This window comes from Myotis daubentonii, chromosome 5 (genome assembly GCF_963259705.1).
Source record: "Myotis daubentonii chromosome 5, mMyoDau2.1, whole genome shotgun sequence".
NCBI lineage: Eukaryota > Metazoa > Chordata > Mammalia > Chiroptera > Vespertilionidae > Myotis > Myotis daubentonii.
In genome coordinates this window covers 10,512,639-10,534,750 of record NC_081844.1, presented here as the reverse complement: position 1 = coordinate 10,534,750, position 22,112 = coordinate 10,512,639, and the positions used below count along the sequence as shown (strand labels likewise).

The 22,112-nt window shown below is 49.5% G+C and overlaps 1 protein-coding gene across 4 annotated transcripts in view; it reads right to left on the bottom strand.

Moving 5' to 3' along the window:
- Positions 1-22,112, bottom strand: part of ADAMTS2 (ADAM metallopeptidase with thrombospondin type 1 motif 2) — a 278,837-nt gene that overhangs the window by 189,497 nt on the left and 67,228 nt on the right. For all 4 annotated transcript variants that reach the window (XM_059695836.1, XM_059695833.1, XM_059695834.1 and 1 more), the window contains exon 3: positions 8,765-8,924. In XM_059695836.1, coding sequence (XP_059551819.1) covers positions 8,765-8,924 — 160 coding nt within the window. The remainder of the gene's footprint in view (positions 1-8,764; positions 8,925-22,112) is intronic.

Below are 22,112 nucleotides of genomic sequence, written 5' to 3'. Positions count from 1 at the left end.
AGAACCCAAGGTCTCCTGCCAGGAGATCCCCAAGCCCAAATTCCAAGAGAGGCTGCACTAGAGGTGGACAGCCCACACCCTGCATGCTATCACAAGTTTCCATCCACTCTACCAGGTTTGGGCCCCTCCCCAAAGTGACTGGGGAAGGAGGACCTGGCCTGTCAGAGAGGCATGGACATATCCATGTCTGCAGGAACCCTGGATGTCACACTGCATGTCATACTGTCCCCGGAAACTCTGACTCACAGAGCAGGGCCTCTGTCTCTCAGGGCGAGAGGAACTGCAGTGCACCCCAGAGCCTGTTCACCTGGGAGGCCATATCTGAAGTCTGTGCCCTCCATCCCAAGAGTCTGGAAGCCAATGGGCTTGCTGTGGCCAACACAATCTCTCCTGGGAAATCCTGTCCTCTGAGCCAGGGCAGCAAGGAACAGGGGAAGGGCTGAGCTCTGAAGCCAGAAGAAAGACCCCAATTCTGGCTTTGGTACTTGGTCAGGCTACCTGGCCTCCACCAGCATCCTTCCCTCAGTCTTCGTCGCAGCCATCCACCATCTTCCCAGGTGCTCAGGCCTTTCAAAAGCCAGGAGCCATCCTTGATTCCTTTCCTCACACCCATGTCCTGGGAGCTCCACCTCCAAATACATATGAACTCATCTACTAAGACCACTAGGGTCCTTCATGGCCTCCCTGCTTCTACTCCTTCCACTGAGAGTCCTCCCACTGCTGGAAGAACAACAGCCTGCCTCACACAAGAACTCCATGTGAACTAGGTTTTCCCACCTCTCTGGCCCAGCGGCCGTCCCCTCGATCTGGAGCACATTTCCCAGGTCTGGGCCTTCCCACAAGCTAGATTCATATCATTTCCAACCTGAAGCAGCTCCTCCTTTACTTGATTTCTCATTCCACTCTTTTCCCAGACTTTGCTTTGTTCATGTATTTACCCCTCTCTGCAGCATCTGTTCATGTGTCTCCCCCAGTTGCCAGTGAGCTCTGAAAGATTCCATCTGGCTCATTCCCTGTTGTATCCCCAACCCAATCCAGCCCAAGGCAAAGGTGGACACATAGCAAGAATGTGTTGAATAAATGAATGACGGAACGAATGAATGAGAGAAGAAAGGTGCTCACTCTGAGCCTGTGTCCCATCTCAGCATACAATGGTTATTTGTATTACTCCCCCATTATTGGGGAGCATCACCAGGCACCTGGTCCCTTCCAGCCCAGATCAGCACCATCCCCCACCCTACACAGGACAGCTCCCAGGCCACCTCCTCTGCCAGGTCCCAACTCCAGACTCCTCAGATCCCTGCTGTCCTGCAAGTTCTCCCCTGAGCCCTGATCTGGTCTCAAGTGCACCATCTCCCTGCCTGGACATCTCTTGAGAGGCACTCCAGCTGGACCCCAATGCCAGGTTCTCTCATCAAATGCAGACATATTCCCTGAGGCTTTGCCTAGGGCCAACCCACAGCCCAGGCCAATGTGGACACGTCCAGAGCTCTGAGAGAGACACACCAACTCAGAATGTGCACATGCTCGTGTGTGTGTGTGTGTGTGTGTGTGTGTGTGTGTGTGTGTGTGTGTGAAAGAGAGAGAGAGAGAGAGAGAGAGAGAGAGAGAGAGAGAGAGAGAGAGAGAGAAATGGAGGGAGATAAAAAGCCTGAGAGCCAGAGAAAGAGTGAGCAGACACTAACATTTCCACTTAATGTGGCACCTTTACCCAGCTGAGCATTCCTGTAGGGCCAAGTGCACAGCGCTGCTTGGTATTAATTTCAAAGAAAAATGGGTCAAGGAAAATTGGAAATTTTCATAGAAAACGCTCCAGGCTTGGATCTAGCTGAAGTGTTTGCTGACCTGCAGAACATTCTGAGAGGAGATGGGGCCTCTACCTAGTACAAATTGGCAGAGTCTGAACCTCAGGCCTAAATCCAGTTTCTGCTTCTGAAGAAGAGCCTTTTGTCTCCTTCAGACGTCCTTGGAGCTTTCTCTGCAGCTCCATTCCTCTGAGGCTGGGACCCTGCACTTCTCACCTGCCATCAGGACCCTCTGCATCCTCAGGAGGCCTCTGTGTGGGGACCGGCTGTGGGACATCTGTCCTTCTGATCCATCATGTAGACACAGCATTCAGAGGATGCCTGGGTTGTGGAGGCAGGGTTCATGGAGTCCCCATGGATATGCAGGCCAGCTGCTCCTGCCCTGACAGGCCAGCTGACACATGTGAAGCACAAATGCCACAAATGTGTTAAGCAGCCCCTGTTTGCTGCATATCTCTCCCAGAAACATCCCAGTCTGTTGTGCTGGGGACCCCCAAAGAGCAGTACTTGGAGCCCATGGCCAACAAGGCAACCAGGCACACTGCTCTTGCTAATTAAACACCAGAAGCACCAAAGTACCACATGTTACCTGAAGACATGTGTGGGTACTGCATGCCAACAGAAAGCTCTTTGGGGTACATTCACAGCACAAGTCCAAGGGAAGGAAAGACAGAGCATTAGGTTAACTGTCTGTAGAAGAGAGAGCCACGCCAAGTCTGACCTGATAACTCTGGGACTCAGAGAATGGGCAGGGGACCCTCCCAAATGAGCCCACGTCACCACACTGGCATCTCCAACCACTGTCTAGGTGGCCAGCCAAAGAGTGGTGGAGCACTGAGGCCCCTGCCAAGGGTGCACACAGTTTGAAACAGGCCTCCAGAGCCAGCCAGCAGCCTCAGGTTTCACAAATGCTTCTCCATGGGATTCCTCTGGTCCCAAGCTGCAGGCACCAGGCAAAATGAGGAGGAGGAGCTGAGAGCGCCCAGGGAATCAAACTCTGAGGCACCCAGGCCTTTAGCTGAAACTCAGTGAGGTGGCAGCTGCCAGCTGTGCTGGGCTGGGCAGGACACTGGCCAAATCTGGTGCAAGAGCCCCAGTCACCACCCGGGTGGGCCAGGCCAGGCCCCAGAGGCTCAGAAATGCCTGGACTAAGGACACAGAGAGAGGTCCCTGCTCTGAGACACTGGCCAGGCCTGGGGCTCTGTGTGCAAAGGCAGCCAAGCGCTTCTCTCTCCCCGACTCCAGGTCCTCAGGCTTCAACCATTAGATAACGGGCAGGCTGAATCATGGCCCCGGAACGTCCATGGCCTCATCCCCAGGACCTGTGTTATCTTACAAGGCAAAAGCAACTTTGCAGCTGTAAGTTAAGAATGCTGAGATGGAAAATTATGCTGATTATTCCAGAAAGGAAAATGTAATCATAAGGATCCTTGTAAGAAGGGGCCAGAAGGAGACTTGACTGGGGAGGAAAGTGAGTCATGTGAACACAAAGCAGAGGTCAGAGTGACATGGCCATGAGCCAAGGGACTCCGGTAGCCACCAGAAGCTGAGAGAGGTGAGGAAGGGATTCTTCCCTTGAGCCTCCAGGGGAAACCAGCTCTACTGATACCTTAAATTTAGCCTCTTAAGATCCATTTTGGATTTCCAACCTCCAGAACTCTAAAAGAACAAACCTGAGTTATTTAAAGCCACTAAGTTTGTGGCAACTTGTTACAGGGGCCAACAAACTGACATCAACTGCTTCAGGGCCAAGAGCTTCCCTGACCTGGCCTACTCCCCACCTACTCCATGATTGCCCCCTCACCCCTACCAGGCCTTGGCAGGGCCCCTCTGTCACCCATTACATCACTGCATCTCTGAAGCCTGATGATCTGTCTGTCCTTACAGGGCTCCATTTTCTCCCACCCACTGCTCTGGCCTCCCTGCCTCCAGCCCGGACCAGAGCAGTTGGCTATAATGCAGCCCTAGCTGCCAGGCCCCTTTCTCTTGGAGGCTGCTCACTGCCTGCAGGAAGCCATCCTGTCTCGGCTCTAACATTCCAGGAGGTAGCCCCTGGGAGCCACCAGCATTATTAGCTCCAGTCATCTGGTTCCTGGCCTTGCTCACCTACCACAAGCTTCACTCCCAAGGCAGCACCTCAGAAACCTGGAAAACCTGCAGCAGGTGAGCAGGGGAGGAAGAACTGGGGGCTGCTGGGTGAAGACTCCAGTGCTAACGCTGTTCTCTCTCTCTCTCTCTCTCTCTCTCAGGCTTTCCTTGGCAGTGGCAGGGAAAGCACTCCTCAGGGCAGGTGACATTCCAACTCTGCCCACCAGGGAGGACGCCACAGCCCGATGGCAGTGGGCAGAGGCTTGGCACTGGATGCTTCCAGGAGGAGTCAGCCAAGGTCAAGGGCACTGAGCTGTCTGACTGCTCTTCCTTCAGCCAGAGCTCAGGGTAAGGTGGAGTGGGAGGGTACAGTGGCCCAGAGTCAGTTCTAGGGACCCATAGTCACCTGCCTAGAAGGAGCTGACAGCCCCTCCTCTGTTCCAAGGCTCAGAAGAGCAACCCCAGAGGGTTCAGAGGACACTTTGCTGCAGTATCTCACAAGCACAGGTGTCCAATGGGGGGGCTGTGTTTTATTGGGCCCATATGATGCTTTTCATAAATTTGAAGCAACATTTGAAAATCTGGAGAGTTCACATAAAATTTTAATGTCTAGATTCTCTTGGCAGTAAGAGGATCACTGCCCCAAGCCCACACTCCCACCAGGTCACCATCAGAAGCCAAGTAAGGGTCTCTGCTCTGCCCTGCACCCTCAGTGAGGCCGGGCAGAGGCCATGTGCTGCTGCATTCCCATTTCTGTTCCTCTTTTAGCAGAGACATATTCTGTGTCCACATCTATGTCAAAAGCAGGGAAACAAAATCCAGGCCAAGGGTGGTGTAATTATTTTTTTGGCCCCTGGGGCCATCCTCATTGGCACTGCCTGCTGGGCCCTGCAGGCTTCTGAACTTGCAGCCCTTGTCTTGGGATGGCAAGACTTTCCGGCAAGTCACTGTGTGCCTGACAGAGAGACCACGTGCCCAGCACAGAACCCAGGGATCTTTCCCTCCCCGAGTTCAAAACCCCTCCCACTTAACAGCCAGGCATTTGGAGGAACAGTCTACTCTGTGCACATGGCCTTGAGATCGGCCTAACCACAGCACAACCCAGTCACAGCACAGCCCAGCCTCTCAGGGCCCCACAGCCTGGATGAGGGTCCAGCAGAGTCAGAAGGTTAAGGGGCTTGCCTGGGCTATGCCTGAACATTATCCTGAGAAGTGAGCGAGGCCTCAAGCATCACTCCTGACAGATGTGCACCCCTTCACTGCATAGCCACCCTAGGGGAGTACTGATTCACTCCCTGTATAAGCTGAATGGTGGCCCTCCAAGATACAAGGTCCTAAGTCTTGGGACCTATGAATGTTACCATATATGACAAAAAGGACTTTGAAGATATAATTAGAGTATGGATCTTGTGATGGGGGATATCGCCATGTATGATCTGGGTGGATGCAATCACATGCATTCTGACAGCAGGGAGACTCACACACACAGAAAAGAGGAGGAGGCAATGTGGCCACAGAGACAGAGATCAGAGTGATGTGGCCACAAGCCAAGGGATGCCAGCAGCCACCAGGAGCTGGGAATGGTGAGGAATGGATTCCTCCACAGGGCCTCTGGAAGGAGCGTGGCCCTGCCAACACCTTGATTTCAGCCCAGTAATATTCATTTCAAACTTCTGCCCTTCAGAACTGTAAGAGAATAAACTGATGTTGTTTGGAACCACCCGGTTGGTGGTGGTATGTTGAAGTAGCCTGAGACTAGGAGGGGAGTGATATGCCAGGATCAATAGTCTAGGGTTTCTCTTCCCACCTACCAGCCCATGGCTTCCCTTCAAAAACCTCAGACAATGGGTTGACAGATGGCAACTGGGGCAGGGCTCAGGCAGGAGCGCAGAACATGGAGTGGGGCCCTGTGCAAGTATGTGGGCAGGTGCAAACACATACACACACACACACACACACACACACACACACACACACACACACACACCAGAGATGCCAATATTACGCAGTACCCGTATCCCCAACATACTGCCCTGGGGGCACAGGGCTGGTTCTAGGGGAGACAGAGAATGGGACTTTCGGTGCCTGAGAGAGGCCTCTCCCCTAAAGGCCACCCTAGCTCCCTAGCCTCCGAGTTCTGCCCTCCTACCCTGGCTAGGCTCCTGGACTCAGCAGAGTATAGCAGAGCAGCTTTTGCCACACCTGCAAGGCCAGTGAGGAGGGAGGAGTCCTTTCCCTTTCCCTGTTCACCCTATACCCTCCCTTTCAGGCCCCCAAAATGACACTGGTGGCACTAGCTGCTAAGTGCACACTCGGTGTTGCCCGAGTCCTTGAAGACATGTTAAAACCTTCATTTTCCACCTGTTTCTGTGGGCAATCCGAAACCCTGCAACTAACCTCAGGTGATGGAGACTATTAGTAAGGCCTTGAGACACTCCAGGAAGCCTGCTGGCTGCTCAGGGCAAACAGGGCAATGTATCTCAGCATGCTGGAGTAGCCATGGGAAACATACCCACCCCACCCCACCTCCAGCCAGACCAGCAGGGCAAGGGACCCATCACACTCACTGCCCATAAATAAATGGCTGAGGGCAGCGTTCAAATGTGCTTCCAGGAGTAGGTAAGGGGAATGGGGACGGGGGCGGTTGGAAGCTTCCTGCCTGCTTTAGCCAGAGCTACATTGATGTCAGGGTCCCCATCAGAATTCACCAGGAAAAAGGATCCCCTACCGTGCACGTACACAGAGGTCCTGGGCTCCATATTCTCTTGCAGGAAAGGGCAAGGAGCAAATGTACCCAGCCAAAGACACTACTTTCCCATTTGTCCCAGCTGTACTGTGGGCCCTAACTGGGCCCAGGCTGATGGTGAGTGGGTCCAAACCATCTGATGTCACCTTGGGCCCTTAGCCTAGCCCAATATAAAGTGCATCTGAACTCCTCCAGCCAGTGAATAGGCCTCAGCTCTAGGCCAAGTGTGAACAATTAAGCACATTCAGGGAGAAATATGCTTTCTGTGAGTGAAGTCACCCACACAGGGTCATGCTGACACTGGGCAGGCACATAAAGGAAAGGGGACTTGGCCCTAGACCTGTGGCCTAGAACCTACACACTCACAGCCCAGGGCTGAGGCCCAGAGCTCAGCCTGGGACAGGCTCCCCTTCCCCTCTTCCAGCATAGCCTCAGCCCCCAAATGGTGTAATTGGCCTTTCCCAGGATCTTCGAAGCCAATGGTTTCTGGGTTTAGTCTGAGTTTGAAATTTCTTAAGTTCTGAATTCCAAGCTCTCACCAAAGTAGGTGGATAAGGGAGAGGGAAAGGGGAAGATTTAACAGAAGATGCCCAAAGAACAACAGAAGCACAGCTAATAATGCAAGGCCAGCCAGGCCATGGTGGAGGGCTGTCATGTTTAGGACAAGCACCACATGGAATGTGGGATTGGAAACTCACCTAAGGTACCTGGCAGCCCCTCACCCAGCATAAGCCAGACTCCAGGCACCACCAGTAGAGGCTAGCCCAGAAGCCCCAGGTCCAAAGCACAAAGTTCCAGGCCCTCAGTTCTTTGAGATACAGGCTTTTCTAGCCCCACTGCACAGATGAGAGGACAGAGGCCCAAACTTGCCCCAGAGCAACAGGCCATCAAGGAACAAGGCCAGGGTCTTGGTGGTCCCTGGTCTGAGGTACTTCCCCTGCCCCATTATCACTCACAGCCACACCCTATGGAGTTACTCTTCATTCCCCCCCCCTCCCCCGCAGAGAAGCTCAAGGGTGGGAAAGAGGCAGGAGGGGCTGAGGCTGGGGGAAGTGGGGCAGCGAGGCACTGCTGTTCACAGCCCAGGCAGACAGCAATTTATCACCTGGACCAAGGGACCACCAGAGTATTGATCAGCTCCAGACATGCTAGGCTTCCAGAGGGAGCAATTTCTTTGTAAAGATATGTGACACCGCTGCTTGAAATTAGAATGGTGCCCTGCCAGGCTGCACCCAATTTATCTGTCAAGCTGGGATGTCACAGATCTAAGATAAATGAGCCAGGACTGCTCAGGGTGAGGAGAGAGTCTCTGCAAATCACAGCCCAGGTGGGCTACCCAGTGGGGCCTCTGGGGCTCACTTAAACATGCAGATGTGCCCGACCCAAGGCCCAGGCCTCTGTGCCTGCTGCCACCTGCCACTAGCCAGGGATCTAGGACCTCAGGCTGAGGCCTGGCCTCACTGTAATCCACGACCTGAGATCATGAAAATGCTGGAGAGGTTTGGGATGGTCAGTGAGTCTGGCCTCCTGGAAGGCTCTGAGGGGCTGTCATCAAGCCGCCTCACAGTTCCTTCCACGCTCCTGGGCCCAGAAGGCACTTTGGTTCTAAGTTGAAAAGGACAAAACGATGTAAATCTGCACAGGCTGCTGAGGCCGCTGGGGGAAGCCCCGGGCCTTCGAGGTGTACTTCCTTCTCTCAGAGCACTCAGGGGCTTTCTCTGAAACCAGCCAAGAGGAGCAGCCCCCCTGGCAGGGAACGTGGGCAGCAAACAGCTGGGGGACAGGCTGTTTGGGGGCAGCAGGCATCTTCAGAGGCACAGGGTCACAGACAGGGGTTCAGGGCTTGGGCCTCCCTTGCTTCCCGACACATGCAGCCCTTGGGCAGAGAAAGGAGGCCTCTGAGGCAGCGTTCACTGTCCTCTATGGAGGCCCCAGACTTGCAGGTTGTGGCCCACATACACCCAGAGCAGCGGCCCCTTCCCCTGTACCGACACTGTGCTATGTCGTCCACAAGGGCAGGGCTCAGCCTCAGCCTAGGACCAGGCCTGCAGAAGGGGTGCCTTGGGTCCCACAGAGTGGACATCCAGGGCTTACCACACAGCCTGCCCACCTGCAGCAGCCTTACCTGTGTCCAGGGCCTGTGGCACCCTGAGAGAAGGGAGCCTGGAGTTAGATGGCCGGCGATACACCACATGCACACGACCCTGCTCAGCTTCCTTCGCTGCCAGCCCCTTCTCCAGGGGCTCGATAAAGAACTCCTCCTCCTCCATACGAATCAGGCCAGCCTGCAGGGCAAAGATGAGATGGTTCAGATTCCCAGAGCACAACAGACAAGGTGAGGGAGCAGCGAGGAGGGTCCCAGAGGGCAGAATCTCCCACTTGGCAGAGCGAGGTGCTGGGCTGAAAGGTCATGGACGGGCCTTCGGGGCACCATCTGCCCAGAGTCTTCAATTCTAGTCACTAAGGCCAGAGCTGCTAGACTATGCTGAGGCCTGGCTGGGGAAGGGACTCTGCCTATGTCATTCCCACCCCCATCTTCCAACCCGGGCTTGTGAGGCCAAACTGTCGAAAATGGCCTGAAGGAACTGAAGTATTCAGGAACTGAAGTACACTGAGGGTCGGTGTGGCCCCCAGGGGGACACCAAGATACACCAAATATGGACCAAGGCCACCCCACCCTCAGGAGCCCTAAGTCCAAGGCGAAGATAAAAACTGTCATCCAGGGCTGAATCTGCCCACAGAAATGCTCAGTTTACCCCAAACAGTGTTTTCAAGTTGTGAACCCAATACTCAAAATGATCAGATTTCATGTTTCAAAATTGGAATTTCAGCTTTCCTTGGAAAATGCATGCTCAAACCACAGTGGGCTTCACATTGCCTGGCAGGGGGTACCATAGATGGAACCTGTTCCCCTGCATCCTTTATCCACATTGGTCACCAGCCCAGACTTTACAGCAACTGAACTGCTGCCTCTTTATAGGATCACCCCGGTGCTTCTTTCTGGACCCGTCTCCATCAGAATTCAAGCTGCACTGCACTCCGACATCCAAGGCTCTCTGCCTGCCTTCCCTGGCCCCAGCTCACACATGTTACACCAGACTCTGGGACAGCCTGGCCTTCCTACATGGGGTGCACAGCCAGGCCTCCCTGCCCCTGAATTGACCTAACCCTCAGCTTGGCTATCAGGTAAACTCTGATTCTCCCCTCAATAACTGGCTCAGGACCCCCCAACTACCACCTCAATATGGCCCTTCCCTTCCCTTGACCATGCGTGGTCACAGCCCCATCGTCCAGCTCCCACAATTTGGTTTTTTGCTCCAGTATCTATAAACCAGTGGTTTCACACTGGGGACCCCACAGTGTCAACCTGCAGCTATATTTCCTTTAGATCACATACTTAAGACTCATTCAGGGATGTATTTCGCTGTTTAAAAACTACTTTATTGAGGTATTATCAACATGTGAAAAGCTGCACATGTTTAATGTATGTAATTCCATGAATCTGGGAATCAGTATACACTTGTGAAACCATCACCACAATCAAAAGCATGTCTATTACATCTCAAAGTTTCCTCCCATCCCCTTTATTATTACCATTAAAAAAAATCTTCACCCAGGGATATTTTTTCCATTGCTTTTTAGAGAGTGGAAGGAAGGCAGGGAGGGAGGCAGAGAGAGAGAGATTGGTTGCCTCCTGCACACACCCCAACCAGGATTGGGGGGGAGGGCAGTTGGGGGTGACCAGGCCTACAGGGGAGGGCAGTTAGGGGCGACCAGGCCGGCAGGGGAGGGTAATTAGGGGTAACCAGGCCAGCAGGAGACGACAGTTGGGGGGGACCCAGCCTGAAGGGGAGGGCAGTTAGGGGCAACCAGGCTGGCAGGGGAGTGAAGTTGGGGTGATTGGGCTGACAGGAGAGGGCAATTGGGGTGATCGGGCCGGCAGGGGAGCAGTTAGGCATCAATCAGGCTGGCAGGAGAGTGGTTTGGGGGTGATCAGGCTGGCAGGCAGAAGCGGTTAGGGGCAATCAGGCAGGCAGGCAGGCGAGTGGTTGGGAGCCAGCAGTCCCAGATTGTGAGAGGGATGTCTGACTGCCAATTTAGGCCTGATCCCACAGGGATCCTAAACCGGCAGTCAGACATCCCCTGAGGGGTTCCAGATTGGAGAGGGTGCAGGCTGGGCTGAGGGACACCCTCCCCCCATCCCAGTGCACGAATTTTGTGCACTCTAGTATCCTATCTAATAAAAGAGAAACATGATAATTAGCCATACCTCCACTACCCTTCCCATTGGCTAATCAGGGCGATGTGCAAATTAACTGCCAGCCAAGATGGTGGCCGGCAGCCAGGCAGCTTGAAGCGTACATGAGGCTTGCTTGCTTCAGTGATAGAGGACTCCAACGTTCCCGCCTACTGCTGCCGGCCTCTGAGCTTGCAGTTTGAAACATTGTTACAAATATAGAAGCTAAACAAACCCCCAGAAACCTGCTTTCAGCCAGCCCAGGATCTCAGAGCTGGAGTTGAAACAGTGTTTCGATTATAGAACCGAAACAAACCAGATACCTGCTTTCAGCAGCGGAAGCCTCAGAGCTGGAGCCAGATCAGAGGGGAGGCTGTGGCCAGAACTGAGGGACCATAGACAGGGTTGTCTCTGAGCACCATAGAGCCCCCATGAGTTCACCTCGCAGGCCCTGCCCCTACTTGGGCCTGGTTTCAGGCCCTCCAGGTCCTTTGCTTCAAAAAATCCCCTTTTTGCCCTAAGCTGTCCAGAGTCAATTTCTGAGGCTTGAGACCATGATGCCCCAATGGACATGTGCCCCCAGTGCTGAGCCCCATGCCCAGCCATGTGCTAAAGAAAGCTGGACCCCACTTTGATGAGCAGGTGGATAAAGAGACCTCAGAGGGAACAAGCTTGGATGCAGAGCCAAAAGGCCTGGTTTCAAGTTCTGGTCTTGGGCCAGTCCTGTTCCCTTTACAGCCCCGTTCCCTCACCTGAGAAGTGAGGAGTTAGGCAGGTAACCTATGAATTAGGTACCAGTTATCCTTCTGTAATTCCAATAGGATCAATCCTGGAAGTTTTACAGGGAGGGGCCTGAGAGCAAACTACAAGCAAGAAATCTGCTCCTCTCCTAGACCATCGTCTCTGCCTGCAAATTAAAGGCCAAGGTCTCCTTGGGGCCACAGCATCCCACTGTCTGCATCCAGCTCCCTTTGCACATCATCCCATAGCATCTGGACTTCATTCCTAAGAGACCTGTGGCACCTGAAGAAGCCCCAGGTTTGAGTCCCCATTTTTAGCTAGGTGTGATGTATGGGTCTTCAAATTCAAATTCCCTCAAAATTCTACATGGCAGAATTCTCCATCTCCAGACTTTAAGGCACAAAGAAGTTAAGCTAATAGCTCAAATTTTTCAGCAGACAGTAGAAGGCTTAGGAATATAGCCCTTCCCAACCCCTATAACCCTGACACCGGCCCCCAGGAGATCCAGCATGGGGTAACCAACTCCAGCACTTCTTCACCACCATCACAATTTTGCCTTATGTAGTTTTGGTAAATTCTAGTTGGATACTCCTGTCTGCTAAGTGCTGCACCTGATTCCTAACCTCTCTGTTATAAAAAATTATACAGGTATTAAAGATCTATTAGCATCAAATTGAGACTCCTTGACTCAGTCAGAAAGTTTAAAATAGGATCAAAAGGAAAATAGTTTTCTCACTATGAGATTCATGTTTTTTTTTTTTAATGGCTAATAGCTTATCTGAGCTATAATTCACATATCATACAATTCACCCACTCACAGTGTCACAGTGTACAGTTCACTCATTACCAAAATCAACCTTAAAACATCATCACCCCAAAATGAAACCCATAGATATTAGCAGTCCTCCCCATTTCCTCCCAACAGCCTACATACATACCAGCCCTTGGAAACCACCAATCATCTTTCTGTTTCCATGGATTTGCTTATTCTGGACATTTCATAGATAGAATCATACAGTATGTAATCTTTTATGAATGATTTCATTAACCTAGTAAAGTGTTTTCAAGATGCTTATGTTGTAGAATATGTCAGTACCCAAATTCCTTTTTTGTTGTCAAATAATATTTCATTGAACAGATATACCACTTTTTATTTATCCATTCACTGCTTAATAGACATTTATGAATAATATCTTATGAATAATGCTGCTTTGAAGATTCATGCACAATTATTTTTGTGTGAACATATATGTCTTCATTTCTATTGGTTACCTCCCTAGGAGTAAAATTGCTGGTTCCTAAGTTAACTCAATGCCAGACTTTCCCAGAGCAGCTGCATCATTTTATGTTCCCGCCAATATTGTGTGTGAGAGTTGCAATTTCTGTGTGGAAAGTTTCTCTACATCCTCACCAATGCTTATCTTTTTTCTTCTAGCCATCTTCATGTATGTTGAGTGGTATTGCATTGTGGTTTTGTTTTAATTTCTCTGATGACTAAGGATGTTGAGCATCTTTTCACATGCTCATTTATCATTTCTCTTCTTTGGAAAATGACTATTCAAACTCGTTGCTCACTTTTAATTACATTATTTTCATTTTTACTGAGTTGTAAGAGTTCTTTATGTATTCTAGATATAAGTCATATTAGATATTTGAATTGCAAACAATTTCTCTCATTCTGTAGGCTGCCTTTTCATTTTCTTGATGGTGTTCTTTGATGTTATAAAAAACTTCCTATTTTTGTTTTTGCCATTTGTACTTTTGGTGTCATATCTAAGGCTTTGCCTAACCCAAAGTAACCCCTATATTTTTAAATAGTGTTACAGTTTTAGTACTTATATTCAGATATATTATCCACATTGAGTTAATATTTTATCTGGTGTGAGGAAAGGGTCCAACATCATTATTTTACATGTGGATATCCAGTTGTCCAGCACCATTTGTTGAAAAGACTGTTCTTTCCTCTATTGAATTGTCTTAGCATTCTTGTAAAAAATCAGTGTAAGGACTTATTTCTTGATCCTGAGTTCTGTTTCGTTGATCTATCTGTCTGTCCTTCTGTCAGTACACACAATACGATTTCTGTACCTTTGGATTAAGCCTTGAAATCAGAAGGTGTGAGTTCTCTAATTTGGTTCTTCTTTTTTCAATATTGCTTTGTCTATTATGGGTCTCTTGTATTTCCATATAAATTTTAAAATCAGCTTGTCGGTTTTTGCCAATAAGCCAGCTGGGATTTTTTTAGGATCCAATGTTTTTAATGCAATGTTTGGTGCCATACTAAGTTACCTTTTATGCCAACCCTCAGGGAACAAGAGATTATTAGAATGAGAGCCCAGACTGCATAACCAGGTGTGTGACCTTGAGCAAGTCAGAGCCTTGAAGAGTGGAGAAGCAGAGAGGCACGGTATCCAGCTCTGCTGCTAAAGGGAATCCTTTCAACAGCACCTGCCTCAGTTCTGCTTCATGTCTCTCTCCATCATTCCTCACCTGCCATTTATGTAGCCCAGATCTGATTTCAAAACCAAATCCCCACAAGTGGGGAAATCAAAAATTGAAAGTACCAGAATTGACCTCTGTATCCATTCCATTGTGATCATTATAATTACTTACAAAGCCATTTGCTATATATTCTAGAAAGGAAAGCTATGCAATGTAAAAATAATTCATAACTCAATTCTAATAAATTGGGGCAAAATTGTTAATAAAAATTAAAGAGAGGATAAAGGAAGAACAAAATAAGTAGTTTAATTGTATTCATTTCTTAATCTTCCATAGAAGGACAGCAGTTTTTGATAAGCTGCTAAAGTTGATAGATATAAGTTTAAGAATACTATTTGAATTTATAAAAGCCAGAACTAATAAAAGTAATATATACTTTCCAAATAACTGAAGGTGGATAGACCATATAGTAAATATGGAAGACTAGAAAAACAGCAAAAAAGGATAAAAACAAACATAAATAAGATGACAGAAGTAACAACAAATAAATATAACAAAAACAAATGGTTGGATTGTTTTCAAATATTTCTATGACTTGGAAACAAATGTTGAAATTTTTGCAAGGCCAGAAGAATTTTATAGACAAGACTTTCCATTATTTAAGGAAAAAACATGTCCACAACATTACTGACTAAGGAAGGTAGGCCCAGCCCCAGTATGATGCCCTGATGTAAAGTGATGTATGTCTCTGTGCCAAAAGTCAACAGAGCCTAGCCATTAATGGCATGGCCCCCAGGTTACTCTGCTTCTGTTGTCACCCTGAGCACCGGCTGTGTGGACTCTCTGTTCCTGTGTTAAATGAGGATGAGAACAGCATGTGCATAGTTATTGTGAGGTTTAAACATTTTTAAGCACCTGGAATCATGTCTAATAAACTAGGTCGTTATTATCAGTATCATTATTAGTAACATGAAATGCGGCTTATCTAGAAACATCTGTAATAAACAGTTAACAGAAGGTTTCAAGATGGAGGCAGAGTAGGAGAAAGCTACCCTCACTTGGAATTACAACGAAATTAAAGAATAATCATCCTGAATAAACAACTGAAGACTAGTTGAAGAGGAGTCTTATAACCAAGGATTTACAGAAGAAGCCACATCAAGATTGAAAAAAGAGAGGGGATGCAAAGGGCTGGCTCTGCTCCCACAAGTGGCGGCTGAGGTTCTGGACAGATATCTCAGCTGTGGGAGTTTCCCCTGAGAAGTGTGGTGCCCAAACCCCAAGCCAGGCTCCCCAGCCCAGAGCACCAGAGCCAGGAAGGGGTGCCCATACAAAATCCGGTTGTGAAAAGCAGTAGGATTTGTGTCCACCATGGAGAGATGGAGTCCACTGGGGACAAAGGCACCCTCTTAAAGGGCCAACACACAAAATTTCATTCACAATCACTCATCCTGGACTCTGGTGAAAGGAAGATGGAGTGAACTAGGATTGCGTGAGAAGGGACAGGGGTTTGTGGATCTGGGGAGGAAGATAGTGGGACAGCCACCAGGATGCCTGTGCTGAGTCATTCTCTGATATTGCAGTTACCATCTTTATCGGGTGGAACACTCCCCTCCTTTTGGCATCTGTATGAGGGAAAGCAATTGCCCCACATTCTTGCATCACCTTGGGGAGCTTATGCCATGCTGAGGAGTCAGCTGCCTTGGCCAGGGCATAGTTATAGGAAAACTCAGGAGGTGTCAGTGACTAAGATTTTTGGCTTTGGGGCAGGGACCATTTACCCCATTTTCTAGTGAATCTGACTGGCACTTCCCCCTCTCAGAAGATCTGATAGGACAATTGCCCCGAGCTGCCAAACAGGGGCAAAACCATGACAGTCTGAGTTGTGTGGCTCTGTGGCAGGGACACACCCAGCCTAAACATCACCTCTCCCTCACAGAAGATCCACTAGCCCCATCATCCCAATTTTTTTAGAGGCTCTTTCAGTGACTGAGCCTCACAGGGAGCTTGCAGGCAAAGGCAGATTTCAAGGTGCCTTGGACTTTTGCTGACCTGTACCCAGCCCCAGGGCTAATTAAAGCTGGCCTTTGTGTGTAGCTTGGTTCTGCCCAGGTGCACCCAAGCACAGCAGAGGCAGCCACAGATTGTTGATTCCTTGTAGCTCCAAACAGGTTGCCGAGGGCCAGGCACAGAGAGTATCTGACATTGCGCTGCACTAGAGTCCCTCCCAAGAGACTGAGAACCAATGCACCCAGTGGCCAGGTTCAGACAACATCAGAGCAGGATCCAATAAGTTTCACAAACAGCATACACAAAGGGAACTCTCAGCAGGCACTAAAGCCTGCTGAAGGGAATTCTGCTTCGTGTGTCAGCATCTGCATAGTAGCTAGCACTCCGTGGTCAGAGTTGAGCCTCACAGTCAGCCTGAAGGTTGATCCCATGCATGAATAGGCCAATAGTAATCAAGACTCACAACAGGAGGGCCCACATAACCCACACAAAGGACATTCCCAGAGCACTCAGCTCAGGGGATCAAGGAGACTGTGCCACTGGGTACCACAGGACGCCTACTGCATAAGGCCACCTCACAAAGACTGGGAGTCAGAGCCAATCTATTTAATACATAGAAACAAAAACAAAGAAGCAGCCAATATGAGGAGACAAAGAAACAGGCCTCAAATGAAAGACAGGAGAAATTTCCAGAAAATAGCTAAAGAAAATGAAGATAATCAATTTATCAGATATAGAATTAAAAGTAATGGTTATAATGATGCTCAAGGAACTTAGTGAAACAAAATGAAAAAGGAGATTAAAAAACACATAAAAAAGAACCAGACATAAATAAAGAATACCATATTAGACATCAAGAATACACTGGAAGGGAGAACATATTCGCCAATGATACATCTAATATCTAAAATGTATAAGTAACTTATAAAACTCAATATCAAAAGACAAACAATCCAATTAAGGAATGGATAAAGGACCTGAATTGACACTTCTCCAAAGAGGACATACAGATGGCCAATAGACATATGAAGAGATACTCATCATCACTAATTATCAGAGCAATGCAAGTTAAAATCACAATGAGATACTACCTCACACCTGTCAGAGTGGCTACCACCAATAAATCAACAAACAATAAGTGCTGACAAGGATGTGGAAAAAAGGGAACCCTAGTACACTGCTGGTGGGAATGCAGACTGGTGCAGCCACTGTGGAAAGCAGTATGGAGTTACCTCAAAAAATTACAAATGGAACTGCCATTTGACCCAGAAAACCCACTTTTGGGAATATATCCAAAGAAACCCGAAACACTAATTCTAAAGAATATATGCACCCCTATGTTCATTGCAGTGTTATTTATAATAGGCAAGATCTGGAAGCAACCCAAGTGCCCATCAGTAGATGAGTAGATAAAAAAGTGGTGGTACATTTACACGATGGAATACTATATGGTTTTAAAAAAGAAGGAAATCTTACCTTTTGTGACAGCATGGCTATCCACCTGGAGAGTATTATGTTAAATGAACCAGTCAGAGAAAGACAAAGACCATATGATTTCACTCATATGTAGAATGTAATGAACAAAATAAACTAATAAACAAAGTGGAGCCAGACTCATAAATATAGAGAATAGACTGATAGCTGTCGGGGGTGGGGGTTGGGAGCTGGGTGAGAAGGGTGTAGGGATTAAGCAAATAAAAAAAAAGAAAGACTCATGGACACAGACAACAGTATGGTGATTGCCAGAGGAAGGGTGCATGGAAGGAGGTAGAAGATGGTAAAGGGGGGATACATAGTGATGGGAGGAGACTTGACTTGGGGTGGTAAACACATAATACAACATACAGATAATGTATTGTAGAATTGTATACCTGAAACCTGTATAATTTTATTAAACTATGCCACCACAATAAATTCAATAGAAAGAGTTAATAGAGGTAAAGTTTGGGTGAGTTGCTTTATTAGTGTTTTCAGTATTTTTGAGATTTTTGCAAAGGGCAATATATCAAAACAGACAATTTGGAAAAAAGACTAGTAGACCAGGGAAGGGGTTAGGGGAAGAAAGAGAAGAATAAAGAGAGGAAAATGAAATAAACCAGGTTCCCACAAGAGTGCCTTGGGGGTTATGTAGGGGCTGGGCTGACAGTCCTCCCACTAAGTCCGGCAGCACCAGGGTGGCCCTTGCAGGAGTTAGCCTCTTCAGCCTGTCCTATGCTCAGCCCCTGAGCACCCCAGCACTGGGAAGTCCTCCAGGAAATACAGCTAGCCTCTCAGCCAGGACAGAGGGGTCAGCAGGTCAGGCCCAGACCCTGAGGCCATGATGAGCCTGCTCATCTGTCACAAAAACTGACACTCACTCCTATCACATGTGCCTGCTGACATTTTCCAGGGCTTGCTCCGCACAAAGACTGCGTTGGTGAATGTCCCCAGTCACAAATTAACATTCACATAAATAACAGGGCGCTCTCCACTAAAGAAGAAAAATGGCTCTTATTGCAGGAACACTTGCCAAAATAGCAAAAAATGGAATTTTTGTTTCTGAGCTCCTAAATCTCACTAGCTGGGTGCCAGCACACTGTGGCCTTGAGATGTGAGGTAGAGGAGAAATCAGAGAATAAAGTCCAAGTTCCTCATTCAAGGTCCTACTGACAGCCCCTTCCCTGGGCTGGCACTCAGCCCTGGGGCAGCCCAGCCTGCAGAGCACACACGCCAGCTGGAACCCAAAACCTTTGTGCTCTATTCCCAGCAGGCCACCCTGCCTGCCAGAGGCCATGCACACCCCGCCCTTCCTCCCATCGTCTGATGTGGCTAGGCCAGCGTGCCTGAGCTACACCACATTAGCCTGTCCAGACAGAACATGTATAATTTGGTCAGGGGGCTGGTGTGGCAGGGGCACTAATCTAGGAGTGCCGTGTATGCTTTTCCCCTTGATGTGTGTTATTTGAGTTGCTGAGGACAATTATGAAGGGGATAATACCCCCATAACCAATGTAATTTGTATCAGGGTCCTTGGGTCAAGGTGTCACCAGTCACCTGCACCCGCAAAGCCCCAGGTCTCATAGACATTGCCACTTAGCCACCCCAGAGCCCCAGGAGACTCACACTAGTGACAAAGTCCCCAGTGTCCTGCTGCGAGGCCCACAGGCCTGGAGACTCCATGCCTTCCCTCAGCATTCACACAGCTTTACCCCACTTCTGCTGGCTTTGATGCTTCGAGAGGAAGCTGCCAAAACATCTACCCACACGAGGCTGGGCCAGTGCCTTCTCCAGGCCTGTCCTAGTCCACTGAGTCATCACAACAAAGTTCCACAGACTGGGGGCTTCACCAATACACAATTATTTCCTTGCAGTCCTGGAGACCGGAAGTTCTAGATCAAGGCATCAACAAAGTTGGTTCCTTCTGAGGCCTCTCTTCTCAGCTTGGGGAGGCCACATTCTGTGTCCTCACATGGTCCACCCCTCTTACATGTCTAAGTTTTAATCTCTTATAAGGGCATCAGTCACAGTGGATTAGTGTCTTACTCTTATGACCTCATTTTAAGCTAACCTCTGGAAAGACCCACCTCCAAATACAGTCTCATTTGGAGGTACTAAGAGACAGGATTTGGACATATACATGGAGAAGGCATAATTTAGGCCAGAACAGCCACTGTGCTTCTACATCACCTGGATTTGGAGCTGCCTACAGCAGAGTGCCAGATGGTCCTTGGGCCCAGAATGATAGAACTGGGTGAGGCTGCTGTGGAGAGAGCATCTCTGGACTATAGGAAGGAGGGGAACTTAGCAGGCTAGAATTAGGCAGGAGAAAGGTTGGGACTCCAATAATGGAGCAAACCCAGGCTGGCATGTGGGACTCTCCATGCTCCCTGATTCTACAGTGGGCATTCCCACTCTTAGGACAGCAATGAGTGCAGGAGATAAAAATGCTGCACAGCAGCCAATGAGGAGCAGGCATGAGGACCTGCCTTCCAACTGAAACCCCTGTCTGGGGACCAATGGGAGCCCCGCTCCAGAGCCTCACCGGTGGCTGCTCCAGGCTTATGTCATTCCTCCACTCCCCAGACTGGATATACAATTGAGATCAGCTAGGGCTCCTGCCAAGGGCTCCCCACATGCCCACAACATCTTAGAATTTTCTGGGGATCCTAAGGCTGAGCCTCTATTGCTGCTGGAAAACAGGAGTTGCAATTCTACAACCGCCCTATCCAGAAACAAAGCCTGGTCTGGATGCCCAGGACGCCATGTCCTGCTCCCCACACGGGATGTTCCTCCAGGACAGCACAGAAGGCCAGAGGGGAGACACCAGCTCAACCAGGGCAGGTGGGCAGGATTGCTATCCAGAGAGCTGAGGAGCAACTTGACCTGGAACACCCTTAACCAAGGCCTGTTCAATATAGGGACAGGGCAAGGACAATCAAAGGCCACAGCAGAAAGTGACATTGGAACCCTGGTGAGAAACGTGACATCAGAGCCCTGGCCGGTTTGGCTCAGTAGATAGAGCATTGGTCTGTGAACTGAAGGGTCCCCGATTTGATTTCAGTCAAGAGCACATGCCTGGGTTGCAGGCCTGATCCCCAGTAGTGGGCGTGCAGGAGGCAGTCAATGGATGTTCTCTCTCATCATTGATGTTTCTATCCCTTTCTTCCTCTCCCTTCTTCTCTGAAATCAATAAAAATATATTTTTAAAAAATGGGGATGCCAGGCCATGCTGACAGCTGTGAAGGGAAGGTGTGCTGCCCAAGTGGATGTGTCCTTCAGAGGCATGGCAGAAACAAAGATCCTGATGGGGTAAGTGCAGGACACCACGCAGACCATGCCAGTGCAAGTTCTGTGATTCCCTGTGCAACACTGGCTCAGCCTTCCTCTCCCTAAGCCTTAGTTTCACCAAAGGCAGAATGATGTATTAGGAGGTTAAGACTTGGGGGAGTATGGGTGGGCGTGGGGGAAGGGGAGGGTGTTCCATGTCTGCATGTGCTGGGCTCAGGTCTGGAAATTTCAAGGCAAATGAGCCTGGCTTTCACCTCTAACCATGGGCCTCACTGCCCTGGGTCCCTGGGCCACCACCCCACTCTCAGCAGCTCAGGCTAAGCTGCCCTGCCTTACTTGGTTTTCTTTCAAATCTGGCTTCTTTTTCTGCTCCTATCTCTGGGGCCCTCTGTAGTATCCGGGGCAGGCTGTCCGCCGATTGTCCTCTGCCCAGCAGGCAGCCATGCCAGGGCCCAAGGCCCTCTGCTGCCCCTTCTTATCCAGATTTCCTAAACAAAAATCAGGCCACACCATCTGACAAAGAATCTCGTCTAGTTTATTTTTGGGAAGAGAGAGCATTAAGGGCCAGGTTCTCTGGGCCTTGGCCAGGCTGCTCCACAGGCCTTCAGACACTGTCCCTGCTGTGTCCTCACTTGTCGAGCATTGATCCAGGGTGAGGGGCTGGGCCCCAGTGCCAATGACCTTGGAATGGTTATTAATTCCAGAAATGGGATGGCAGTCCACATAGCCCTGGGCCCTTGTATGAGCCATCAGAGCCCAGACAGGGAGCCCGAGAAGCAAGGCCAGCAATAACTAAAAGCACAGAATAAATGTAGGCTCAGTGGGTCCATAGTCACCAGACACTGCAGGGAATTCTGGTGCTCCCCTCCCCCTCGGGATCCTTCAAACCTGGCTTCCTACAAGAGACTGGGTCACCAGGCATCACACTGGGAGACAGTGCCAGAGTCTCAGGGTGAGGAAAGTGACATCAGGCAGATGTCCAGCATGCTTCCATACTCCAAATGCCCCCACAGACATCCAAGGCACAGCATGGCATCCATGCATGGCAACACAGTGCACTCACTAACAGTGCCGAGACTGGAAGCCAGGCAACTACCAACCCCATGCACGTAGGCTATCCCTGAGAGAGGCTACTTCTATGTTGGCTCTCACCACCATGGACTGCCTCTCTCCTTTAGAACTCCCTTGCAAGCAATGCACCCTCCTCCGAGGCAGCTTACCTTACCACACCATGTGAAATGGAGCTGCCATTCTGGAAAACAGTGTGGAGGTTTCT